The sequence below is a fragment of the Protobothrops mucrosquamatus genome, unplaced genomic scaffold, assembly GCF_001527695.2.
Source record: "Protobothrops mucrosquamatus isolate PMUCROS unplaced genomic scaffold, P.Mucros_1.0 scaffold1008, whole genome shotgun sequence".
Lineage (NCBI taxonomy): Eukaryota > Metazoa > Chordata > Lepidosauria > Squamata > Viperidae > Protobothrops > Protobothrops mucrosquamatus.
The window spans coordinates 277,697-290,978 of record NW_015387244.1 but is presented as its reverse complement, the minus strand read 5'-3'; the positions used below and the strand labels follow the sequence as shown (position 1 = coordinate 290,978).

The window sequence follows — 13,282 nt, the reverse complement described above, 5'->3', positions numbered from 1 at the left end:
ATCAAGGACGATAGCAAGAACTTTGAGGGGAGGGGTGTTGTGTTCTTTTGTATTCCCCCCCCTTAATCCCCTATGCGCATCCTGATCACCCATTAAGGGTGATTGCCCTTCTCCATTGATCACCCATTAAGGGTGATTGCCCTTCTCCATCTGCATACAGTTTCATGCCCGTTGCTGGTTGGCTAACTAGCAACGGGGTGTTACCAGCCAATGGAATTGTGTGATTACAAGCCAGGGGAATCCCATAAAAGAGGGCTCCCCTGGCCCAGATGCCAGTCCGGATTTACTTTATGCCTTGCCAATAAACCGAGAGCTGACTGTCACTCGACTCGTGTCTTACTGCCTGCGCGATCTAACAGTATAGGGTTTCCTGCCTGAGCTGTGGGTTGAACTAAAAGACTCCAAAATGTCTTCCAAGTCTGTTATTCTATTCTATTCTATTCTATTCTATTCTATTCTATTCTATTCTATTCTATTCTATTCTATTCTATTCTATTCTATTCTATTCGCTGGTGGCCTGGCATTTGTCTGTTTTTAAATAGGGACTATTTTCCTCTCTTGAATGAGATGAACAGCTGCCTATAGACAGTGGTGGGATTCAAATATGTGAACAACCGGTTCTCTGTGTGGATGCTGCTTCCAGAAGTCCATTCTGGGCCTAGGCAACAAAAAGTAGCTACTGGTTCTGCTACCGGTCTGCCTACAGACCTATGAGCAAGTTCTGCTAGAAAAAAAACCTAACTAAATCCATATTAATATGAGACTTTTCATAGGCATGCTAAAAGCCAGATCCCTCTTGTTCTTGGTTTGATCCCAGGTTCTCTATAAGTGTTTTATTGGGGAAAAAAATGTACCAAGTTCTCCAGTTTCTATCACTGGCCTACCTTCAAAGCTTGGGGCCACATCTGTGAATTCTCCCTTTGGGCACCAGCCTGAAGACATGTTAAGGGATTCAGGGAGTTGATGTTTTATTTTTCTTCCTTCCAATTATCTAAATCATACCGATTTATTTGCTGACTTTATGTTAGGTTCCTAGACAACTTTCTGCAACCTTTCTGAAGATGTTATAGAAGCATGTCAGAAAATGCTTTAATATAGACTCAAAAGCACAGCTGGGTGAAAATTCTGGGTGTATCGATGGCTCTGGAGATAGAAAGAAAAATTGGGGGTGGTTTCAGGACAAGCAGAGATAGTGTTTCTATGCCTTGGCTGGATTCAGACTGGATCTGAAGATTGTGTCCTGGAAGAAATTTGGGGTTCTACCCATATCTTCTTCTCATTCTTTGTTACAATGCAGGTGCCACAGAGAAAGCTCAATCAGCAACTGAAATCATGTTGCTGATGCTTCTACTTGTGCTGCTTGTGTGGCCACCAGAACCTTGTGGGATATGCAAAGCCAAATGCCTTCTGTCTCTGGAGCAGAGTGAAGTGGACCCAGAGCATCATTACAAGTCAGGAGATTATTTCATTAGTGGGATAGTCTCTGCAAAAGATGCTAGGTTTCAATCATTAAACTTCAGCAGAAGTCCTTCAACAAAATTCTTCACGTAAGTCAATCCTCCTGCACTTTATTAGAGCCACTGCATTTTCAATGAATGTTTACTATAGTAGCCCTCTGAGAATGCAAGGTGGTCTCCTCTTGATCTGCCCCTTTTGCCAACTTACTACCTGATTCTGTCTTGTGGCCCCCTTGTCACCCACCTGTAGGTGACAAAGTTCATTTTGAGCTCTAAAATATAAAAACTGAATCAAAATATTTTCCCCCATCCACTTCCCTTCCCATTCTATGAGCAGAGTTAGATTGTGGACAGGGAGGAACAGAATGACCTCTTTCTTTCACCTCACTCCTGAGATGAACTGAACTCTGGATGGAATCCTGAAGTCCTGGTCCAAGCAAAAAGGGATGCTGTATTTTCACTCTGCATTGGAGATGAGATAATACTACCATTTTTTTCCACACCAAAATTTACTGCTGGGATGAAATAGGCCCAGTTGAGAGCATAGGCATTCATTGAAATTTTCTCTGACTTTTATTCACAAGTTCATGTGAATGAACTTTTTTAATATATATATATATTTATTATATTGGTAGAATGCTCGTTTGGTTGATTTATTTATTTCCACAATTCATTGGTTTTATAACACTGTGTTTCTCAATTACAAATTAAAAAAATAGAAACAGGTAAAGAATAAAAAACAGCCCAACAGAAAACACAACAAAGGTCCATCCAACAGGGCTGAACCTTCATACTGCCTCATAGTTAAAAGAGAATAACAAAGTGTTTTATCTTCTGGGTGGCAGTCATTTTTAGTCATTCTGACTTCTAGGTCCAACTCCAAAAGTATCTAAAATTTAAAAGAAGTAATAGTAAATAGTTTCTTTTAGCCATAATAAGAGAGAGGAAACAAACCATCAAATATGGGATTAAAAGTTTGAAGACCCACACATGAAATTGAAGTGGTGTTAGTATTACCAGGTGGGAGAATGACACTGAAGTATATTATGATTCAAAATTCTCTATTGTTCTTATTCTTTTTCTATGGTAGTGTTTTGGAATATTGCAAACTATTTGGAAAAATAATTGTGATTGAGTTAACCAAAAATATTCTCGTGGAAGAAAAACTAAATGCTATTTTGATTGATATGTTCATACCTGCAGCAAATCATCCAAATTTCTTTGGAAATGTTTGCCCTTCCTTTTTGCTATCAAGGACATCAACCAGAATGACCTTCTCTTATCCAACATCACCCTGGGTTATAATATCTATGAAAATTTCTTCAAGGTAGAAATGACTTCAGATCCTTTGCTGGATCTCCTTTCAGATGGGGAGGCCAATGTGCCCAACTACAGGTATGGAAGGCAGAGAAACACAGTGGCTGTTCTGGAAGGGGCCGAGACTGGCATCTCCATCCAGATGTCCACCATTTTGGGCACCTACAAAATCCCTCAGGTGTGTCTTTCTCAGAGACACAGTTTTCATTCATGCAACTTTCTGCTGCAAATGAAGAAGAGAGTTATTGTGGAAGTGATAAGAACTGAATTTTGCTTGTTTAATTTAAAATACCACCATCTTTCATTCCTTTCAGATCAGTTACACTTTTTCTTCCCAGATTCTGAGAGATAAAACTCATTTTCCTTTCTTCTACCCGATGCTCCCTGTTGAAGGAGTCCAGTACCCAGGAATGATCCAGCTTCTCCTCCATTTCAAGTGGACATTGGTTGGACTCCTTGCTCCAGAAACTGACCAGGGGGAGAGGTTCATGAGGGCAATGTCTTCTTTAATGTTAACAAATGGCATTTGTGCAGTTATATATCAAAGCTTTCCACTAAATGTGCATCAGATAGGTTTAATATTTAAACAATATTACAATTGGAGACAAGTCAATGTCTTTGTTTATGGTTCAGAAACTAGTTCATTCCGGATAGGAATGCTGATTGTAGAACAAGTACTTCAGGGTGTTCAACAACAATCTGTAGAAAAGGTCTGGATCACTGCAGCTCATTGGGATCTCACTGTTGACTTAATGTTTGCTAACCTTTCCTTTAAATACTTTGGTGCCATTTTTTCCTTTTTGATACAGAGAAGGAAATGGGCAAACTATGATGCTTTTAATCTCTTTCTCAAATCTATATTTAATTTTTGGAAAAAAACCTTTACATGTTCATCCGCTAAGGATGCCTTTTCAGTAAAAGTCTGGAGACGGTGCAGACAAAAAGAAGATCTGGAGGCTCTGAGGAAAGAGGACATTGATCGGATCCTGACCCTGGACAGCTACCTCATTTACAACACCATCTGGGCTGTGGGAAGGGCCTTAAATTCAGCTTATGTATCCACATTCAAGAGATCAGGACGAAATAGGGGCATGAAGATGGAACCTCAGAGACTGAAGGTTTTGCAGGTAATTTTTGATCAGTCATGTTTCCCCTGCAGATGGAACTCCGTGTTGTAAGTGGATGTCTTGGTTAGTTATTCTGAAAGGTTAGAGAAGGGCTTTTCAACCTTTTCACCCATTGTACCACTTTTAGGATATGGCAACATCTGAGTACCACCAGTCGCCTAGCAAGGTGTCAAAAACTTGATGACCCCCCCCAAAAAGGAAAAAATTGATAAAGTACAGGTAGTCCTCGACTTAAAATAGTTCGCTTAGTGACTGTTCGAAGTTACAATGGCACTGGAAAAAGTGCCCCCCAAGCCACAGCCGAGCAAGACACCTGCCTGCCCGCCCGGCTGTGCTCTTCCTCTTGTCCGAGGTTTTCATTGTTGTGAGCATTTCTGTTGAGGATTGGCAGCGAGGGTGGGGTGGGGGGTGTTTGGTTTTTATTCCCCCACTCTGCTGGGTGGTTGCAGCAGGTTTTGGTTCCTTCACATGACCCTGGGACACTCTGACCGTCATAAATATGAATCAGTTGCCGGTTCAGCTCATTCCCCTCCCCCGCTACCACTTTTCTTGGATGGTCGCGTACCACGTGCCAGGTGCCAATGTACCACAGGTGGTACCCGTATCACTGGTTGAAAAGCCCTGGGTTAGAGTATCCTGTTATTCAATCCCAACCTAATTCCGTACTTCCATTTCCTTCATTTTCCATTTCCTCTGATTCTTTTTATTTTTGTACTATTTTCATTTTTTTATTATTTTTTTGGAGTGAACACTTTGATATCTTGGTTGTTCAGCCATCTTTCTATCTCATTCATTTATGTGTTTTATAATTGTTTTCTAGGCCAAGATATTATACTGTATCCATGTCTTTCTCCTTGAACCTTTCCCTCTGCAAGAAGGACTACTGCTGTGTCCCAGAGAATCTTTGCAGGGTCCAATCTGGGTCGGTCACCGGGACCAGAGGTTTTTGTCTTCCAGGCTTTTGGATTCATGCTGGAGCCCATCTTCAAGGAACTTTCTTTAGCTAGAAAAAAGTTCCCTGAAAATGGGCTCCAGCACAAATCTACAAGCTCAGAAGACAAAAATCTCTGGTCCTGGTGAGTGACCCAGATTGGATCCTGCCACATTATCCTGGGACGTGTATATTCGCCTTCATTCATCAGAGAATCTTTTTTAAAGTTAATTATTTTTAGGTTAATAAACCACTGATAAAAAATTGATTCTTTGCCTTTAGAGAAGTTATAAATTATCATTACTATGATAAAGTGGTGAGAATGTGAACATGCCCAGCTGTTCAAAATTTTGGGAAATACTTCAAATCGCATGATGTATTAGTACCTCTTTATAAAGCCTTAGCAAAACTACACCTGGAATACTGCACCCAGTTTTGATCACTACATCACAAAAAAGATTCTGAGACTTGGGGAAAAGTGCAAAGAAGAGCAATGAAGATGGTTAAGGGCCGGGAGACTAAAACATATGAAGAACAGTTGTAGGAATTGGGTATGGCCAGTCTAGAGAAAAGAAGGACTAGGGGGGACATGATAGCAGTATTCCAGTATTTAAGGGGCTGCCACAAAGAAGAGGGGATCAACTTATTTTCCAAAGCACCAGAAGGCAAGACAAGATGCAAGGTAGAGAAGCAAGGAGAGAAGCAACCTGGAACTAAGGAGAAACTTCTTAACAGTGAGGACAATTTACCAGTGAAACAGCTTGCCTTCAGAAGTTGTGGGTGCTCCATCACTGGAGGCTTTTAGGAAAAAACTGGACAGCCACCTATCTGAAATGGGATAGGGTCTCCTGCTTGAGCCAGGGGTTGGACTAAAAGACCTCCAAGGTCCCTTCCAGCTCTATTCTGATTGATTGATTGTCTTTTTCATTCATTATTTTGCTATACAACTTTTATTATTCCTATGTTTACTTTTTTTTAGGAGAGAGAGAGAGAGAGAGAGAGAGAGAGAGAGAGATGTTCTGACTCCTCCAGTATAGACAAAAAGAAAATTTTCAAAAAGAAGCATTCACACACAACAAACACACACAAAGCATATCTGAAACAATCATTCTAATGTATAAGGGGGTTAATCTGACATTAGGACCTGTTCTCTAGTATACCTATTCCCTACTATAAGTATTTATGACTTGTCAACTTGACCAGAGTCTTAAGACTGTACTAAGTAGGAGCCAGCCTCTTAGGAGAAAAGTCACACAACAACTTGCAAATTAAAGGAACATCTTAAATTTGTTTTATTAGCTTAATATTTATTTGGTTAATTAAATATAGATAAAAACAATTGTTGTTTGCCTTTAGAGGAGTTTTATATTAACAAAACTGAGTTAAAATGGGGAGTGGGGGCGGGGGACAGATACATGACCAGTTGTTCAAATTTCTGTCCTTTACAATCATTGTTCTGATCTACAGCTCTTATTATTCCTATTCTTGTTGATAGTCTCCTAACCAAGTTGGAAACCGAAAACAGAATCTCATTCTTGAACAGAGAGATAAAAATATTCAGATCCCTTCCACAATTAAACCAAAGAGTCTTTTCAAAGAATATCTGATGACATTTCTAAATTCTTCTTTTCCTTTCCTTTCCAGCTTCACTATTTCCATCAAAGCTCTCAGTTTCATAATAATTCCATAGATGGAGTATATTTGGATGAGAAAGGAGATCTGACAGCTGACTTGGATATTGTGAACTGGGATATTTCCCCCAACAAGTCTGTTAAGAAAATGAAATTTGGGAGTCTAGTAAAACGGGTATCCCAATATTTTGAATTTACAGTAGACCAGAAGAGTATCACACAGATGGAAATGCTGAATAAGGTGGGTCTAAAATTTATTTTATCACACTTCAGGTGCAACAACAGGATCCCACTTTTCTGGTGTGGTGTGTTGTGCGTTTGCTTTCAATGTTTTTGACTTTTTATGATCTCAAGATTATGACCATCCTTCTCAGTGATTCAGGTGCCCACGAAAAATATAGTCTCCAGTTTTTAAAATAAATGATTCACTGTGTTTACAGAAAGGGAGGTAGACTGAGCCAGTCATGCAAATAACCATGGTTTATTTAGCCAAAGCAAAGAATCCATCCAACATTTTCCTGATAAATTTCATATCTCTATTTAAAATGAAAGCCTAAACTTGTAGTGTGTATGAAATATAAGAAGGGAAGAGAAACAGAGAAGGAATACTTAGAGAAGAAATGTGCAGTTTGATTCCATAGGTGGGATGTACTTGGATGAGAAGAGGGATCTTCAACTGACCTGAACTTTGTGAAGTGGGATGTTTCCCCCAACAAATGCCTTGGTAAGGCCACACTTGGAATACTGCATCCAGTTTTGGTCACCACGATGTAAAAAAGATGTTGAGACTCTAGAAAGAGTACAGAGAAGAGCAACAAAGATGATTAGAGGACTGGAGGCTAAAACGTACAAGGAACGGTTGCTGGAATTGGGTATGTCTAGTTTAATGAAGAGAAGGCGAGGGGGGACATGATAGCAGTGTTCCAATATCTCAGGGGCTGCCACAAAGAAGAGGGAGTCAAGCTATTCTCCAAGGCGCCTGAAGGCAGGACAAGAAGCAACGGATGGAAACTGATCAAGGAGAGAAGCAACTTAGAACTAAGGAGAAACTTCCTGACAGTTAGAACAATTAACCAGTGGAACAACCTGCCTCCAGAAGCGATGAATGCTCCAACACTGGAAGTTTTTAAGAAGAGACTGAACAGCCATTTGTCCGAAATGGTGTAGGGTTCCTGCCTGAGCAGGGGGTTGGACTACATGACGTCCAAGGTCCCTTCCAACTTTATCATTATTATTATTATTATTATTATTATTATTATTATTATTATTATTATTATTATTATTATTATTATTATTATTATTATTATTATTATTATTATTATTATTATTATTATTATTATTATTATTATATTAATCAGTCAAGAAAGTGAAGTCTCTCAAAAATTCCAGGAGTTGAAATTTACCATTGACCAGAAAAGTATCACACAGCTGGAGGTTCTGAAAAAGGTGGTACTAATAATATATACAGCATATTATTCTCCTCAAGGTGGCAAAAACAGGGTCACACTTTTTGGGTGCATGGCATTTGCTTTGAATATCATGCTTTTACATGAATGTAAAAGTGTGAATGTCTTCTTGATCGGCTATTGAGGAGCCCAAGAAAAATGCAGAGTCTGTCAAATGTTTTGCCAATAAGATTCATATCTAAATTTTAAATAAATGTCTAAAATTTGTGGTGTGTATAAAACATCAAAAGGGAAAAGTAGCCAAGATGAAATAACACAGCTCAGAGAGTACCAAGGACTCCTCAGAGTTCAATTTGTTTGTTTGATGAACATCACATTGCTTATTGACTTATAACTAGTCAGAGCTAACTCTTGAACTGGATATCACCAGCCCTTTCCTTTCTTTGCTATGTTTCTGAAAATGAGTTTATTTTCTTGATATTTCTCCTGTCTACCTTCAGCCTCTGCCTCCTTCCAGGTGTGTGGAAAGCTGCCATCCTGGATTCATGAAGGTGGCTCAGGAAGGGAAGCCCATCTGTTGCTATGACTGCCATCCTTGTGCAGAAGGAACCATCTCCATCATAGAAGGTGGGTGACACAAGAGGAAAGGGGCAGATGTTTGGGAAAACTATACTCTGACAGTTTTAATTGTAAGCAGGATATTAAAAGATAGGGATCAATGAGAGTTTAGCATTAAAAGGAAGATAGCATTTCTTGTTCTTCATCTTGTATACTGATGAACCTCTGCCAGTTTTTCTTGGTATCTCCAGAGAAATGGAGAAATTCCTTTCCTTTCCTTTCCTTTCCTTTCCTTTCCTTTCCTTTCCTTTCCTTTCCTTTCCATTCCTTTCCTTTCCTTTCCTTTCCTTTCCTTCAGCCCTCCTTCAATTCCATTGACTCTTATTTATCATCAATTTGTCTTCGTTAGTAGTTCAAATACTTGTATAGAGATAGCATGGAATAACCATGTACTCATTTGAACAATCCTGATTGCTCATTTCTTGCACCCTCTTTGAATTCAAGCAGGGCTGGATTTAGATCAGTGAAAAGTAGTTTGTACTTTTGAATCTGAGAGATGAACAAAATGTTACAGTTTACAGTTCGTGTTTCTCTGAGGAAGGATGAGGGGATAGATGGGGAACTCATCAAATTTGCAGATGACACCAAGCTGGCAGGAATAGCCAATACCCCAGAAGACAGGCTTAGGATACAGGAGGATCTGGACAGACTTGAATACTGGGCGCTATCTAACAAAATGAAATTCAATGGTGAAAAAAGTAAGGTTCTACATTTAGGCAAGAAAAACCAAATGTACAGGTATAGTATAGGGGGTACCTTGCTCAATAGTAGTAAATGTGAGAGGGATCTCGGAGTCCTAGTGGGAAATCATTTAAATATGAGCCAGCAGTGTGCTGCAGCTGCCAAAAAAGCCAACACAGTGCTACGCTGCATTAACAGAGGCATAGAATCAAGATCACACGAAGTATTAATACCACTTTACAATGCCTTGGTAAGGCCACACTTGGAATACTGCATCCAGTTTTGGTCACTACGATGTAAAAAAGATGTTGAGACTCTAGAAAGAGTACAGAGAAGAGTAACAAAGATGATTAGGGGACTGGAGGCTAAAACATATAAAGAACGGTTGCTGGAATTGGATATGTCTAGTTTAACGAAGAGAAGGATGAAGGGGGACATGATAGCAGTGTTCCAATATCTCAGGGGCTGCCACAAAGAAGAGGGAGTCAAGCTATTTTCCAAAGCGCCTGAAGGCAGGACAAGGAGCAACGGGTGGAAACTAACCAAAGAGAGAAACAACCTACGTAGAACTAAGGAGAAACTTCCTGACAATTAGAACAATTAACCAGTGGAACAACCTGCCTCCAGAAGCGGTGAATGCGCCAACACTGGAAGTTTTTAAGAAGAAACTGGACAGCCATTTGTCCGAAATGGTATAGGGTTTCCTGCCTGAGCAGGGGGTTGGACTAGATGACCTCCAAGGTGCCTTCCAACTTTATCATCATCATTATTATTATTATCTCTGTATTATGCAAATATATATTAATAGAGAAAATCTGTGTATAAAAGTTGTGGATTAATACAAATGTTGGAAGTGAAATAGAAATGCAAACCTGGGTATAAACTTTCTTCCCTAATAGATCCCATTAATGGCCTCAGTCTGAAAAAGAAAACCTACAGAAATATTAAAAATGTAAAATGAGAAGAAAAAAACCCAGTAAACATGTTAACAAAAAGATTTGTAAAATGTAGTGTAATCTCTCTCCCACACACCCCAAGTTTATCAGGGAAAGAAAATCAGAAGTGGAGAGATCTCAGAAGCAACATATTTCTTCAACTTTGATCAGTGGCAGATGTATTGTAGCAACTTTGGCTGTTGGCTTCCAGTTGAGACTGCTACAGGTGAAGACTGGTAGAAATGTCTTCTTCCAATGACTTCCTTCATTCCTAGACCTACCACATTTTTCAGGAAATATCCCACTCATCCATATGCGTGTGCATGTACAGCCACTTAAAGAAACCTGGTGTGGGTAAAGTTTTCCCCTAGGAGGCGGATATGTCTAGTTTAACAAAGAGAAGGACGAGGGGGGACATGATAGCAGTGTTCCAATATCTCAAGGGCTGCCACAAAGATGAGGGAGTCAAGCTATTCTCCAAAGCGCCTGAAGGCAGGACAAGAAGCAACGAGTGGAAACTAATCAAGGAGAGAAGCAACCTAGAACTAAGGAGAAACTTCCTGACAGTTAGAACAATTAACCAGTGGAACAACCTGCCTCCAGAAGCGGTGAATGCTCCAACACTGGAAGTTTTTAAGAAGAAAATGTCCAAAATGGTATAGGGTTTCCTGCCTGAGCAGGAGGTTGGACTAGATGACCTCCAAGGTCCCTTCCAACTTTATCATTATTATTATTATTATTATTATTATTATTATTATTATTATTATTATTATTATTATTATTGTTGTTGTTGTTGTTGTTGTTGTTATTATTATTATTATTATTATTATTATTATTATTATTATTATTATTATTATTATTAACTGAAGAAGCCAGCATTGTCCAAAGACACTTCCATGGTCATGTGGCCAGTGTGGCTATATGCCAAGCCACATAGAACATTGTTACCTTCCCACAAAAGTGGTACCTCTTTATTTACTTGCATTTGCATGCTTTCGAACTGCTAGGTTTGCAGGAGCTGGGGCAAGTAACAGGAGCTCACCCCATCACATGTTGCTTGGATCTTGAACACAGGCTGTGAGCTATCCAGTTGACAAGCTCAGTGTCTTTAACTGCTGAGCCATTATGTCTGGTATATTTAGCTTAACGTGGTATATATAGCTTAAAGCATTTGCTTTTCTGGTTTGGGGTGTTTCACATACTCAGTGCTTTTTTTGTAAAAAAAAAAAAAAAAAAAAAAAAAGTGCCGGAACTCACACACGTCATACAACCCGCCTTGCCTACCCTACAAGGTTCCATCCAAAAAAGGTGCCGGAACTCCGTTCTGGGCGTTCTATGACCAAAAAAAGCCCTGCACATACTCATACTTTCACATACTCATAAAACACAATGGGAGGTTGCAAAGCAAGCAGTGACACCCATAAATTACACCTGTGTTTCTCTTCTTCCCCTTGTTCTTTGCAGATGTGGAAAAGTGCATCAGATGTCCTGAAGAATATCATCCAAACCAATACCGAGACCAGTGTATTCCTAAAAAGATAATTTTCCTGTCCTACAAAGATTATTTGGGGGTCATTCTGGTTTCCATTGCCTTGTTCTTGGTCTTAGCCACAGGTTTAGTCTTGGGAATATTCATTAGATTCCAAGAAACTCCAATTGTGAAAGCCAACAATCGTGACCTTTCCTACATCTTGCTCATTTCCTTGCTGATTTCCTTTTTGACCTCCTTCCTCTTCATTGGCCAACCAACTGGAGCAACCTGTCTTCTTCGACAAACAGCCTTCAGCATTATCTTCTCCATTGCTGTATCTTCTATCTTGGCCAAAACGATCATGGTGGTGCTGGCTTTCTTGGCCACAAAGCCAGGGAATAGGGTGAGGGAGTGGCTGGGGAAGAGCTTGAGCAACTCTATCATCCTTTCATGTTCTAGTGTCCAGGTTGTCATCTGTTCCATCTGGTTGGGAGTCTGTTCTCCATTCCCTGACACTGACATGCATTCCCAGTCTGAAGAGATCATCCTTCAATGCAATGAAGGCTCTGTTGCCATGTTCTACCTTGCCCTTGGCTACATGGGCTTCTTGGCTGTCATCTGCTTCATGGTGGCTTTCCTGGCTAGGAATCTACCTGGAGCCTTCAACGAAGCTAAGCTGATTACCTTCAGCCTGTTGGTCTTCTGCAGTGTCTGGATATCCTTTATGCCTACTTACTTGAGTACCAAAGGAAAATCCATGGTGGCTGTTCAAGTCTTCTCCATCTTGGCCTCCAGTGCTGGCCTGCTGGGATGCATCTTTTTCCCCAAATGCTATATTATCATTCTGAGGCCTGATCTGAATACAAAGGAGTATCTGACAATAGAAAGGAAAGTGAAAAACTAACATACATACATAAATTTATTCACACTATTATACTCTAGGTTTTGATCCAATCAGAGCATTCCTGATAGACAAACAATTTCAACTCATTGGTTTTTCACAGAAAGCCAGGGCAGAATTGGTTATATAAACAGATAAAAGATATCCTCAATGTAATAATGCTTAATAATTACAAGAGGAATTGAGTACCCTGTCTCTATGCTAACCTTTAGGTCCATGCAGAGAGTAAAGATTGAGAAAGGGGAGATCTATTATCAAAGGAACAAGGAGTGAAACATTGCTTAAGCCCAAAGTGAAGAGCAAGAACGACTCAGACCAACACCTCCTTAATCCACATTAGTATATGGGGGAGGAGACATAGCATAATCAGATTTGCAATATTATGTAGCTCTAGTCAATCTTTATAAAAATAGCTTTAGTTTAAATCTGGAATTGATTACTTGGAATGATCTACAGGTATATCTTGGGGCTCACATATTCATAATCTTGGGATTTTAGTAACTGTAATAAAGTAATAAATGTGGGATAAAAATATAATAAATAAATAAACTGTTTATGGCTTCACAATTTCTTTCCTTGATTCTCAGGCAGAAATATTATATCTTAAGACATTTAATCAATTAATAAACGACGGAAAGTTAAAGATTTGAGATATTCTTTGATTTCACCTGATTTTCAGCTATTTCAGGCACATGTTTCTAAATTGCGTATAGCAATATTCCCAAGATAGCTAGTTTGGTATAGCACAGTGATGGCAAACCTTTTAGAGACTGAGTGCCCAAACTGCAACCCAAAACCCACTTATGC

The 13,282-nt window shown here is 39.5% G+C and overlaps 1 protein-coding gene across 1 annotated transcript; it reads left to right on the top strand.

Moving 5' to 3' along the window:
• Window positions 1-2,790: 2,790 nt before the first annotated feature.
• On the top strand, window positions 2,791-12,748 carry LOC114922822 (vomeronasal type-2 receptor 26-like). The gene is made up of 6 exons (XM_029284841.1): window positions 2,791-2,852; window positions 3,712-3,901; window positions 6,477-6,704; window positions 8,370-8,496; window positions 11,568-12,466; window positions 12,698-12,748. Exons 1-6 carry the CDS (start codon window positions 2,791-2,793, stop codon window positions 12,746-12,748), a joined length of 1,557 nt encoding a protein of 518 aa, XP_029140674.1.
• Window positions 12,749-13,282: the final 534 nt, after the last annotated feature.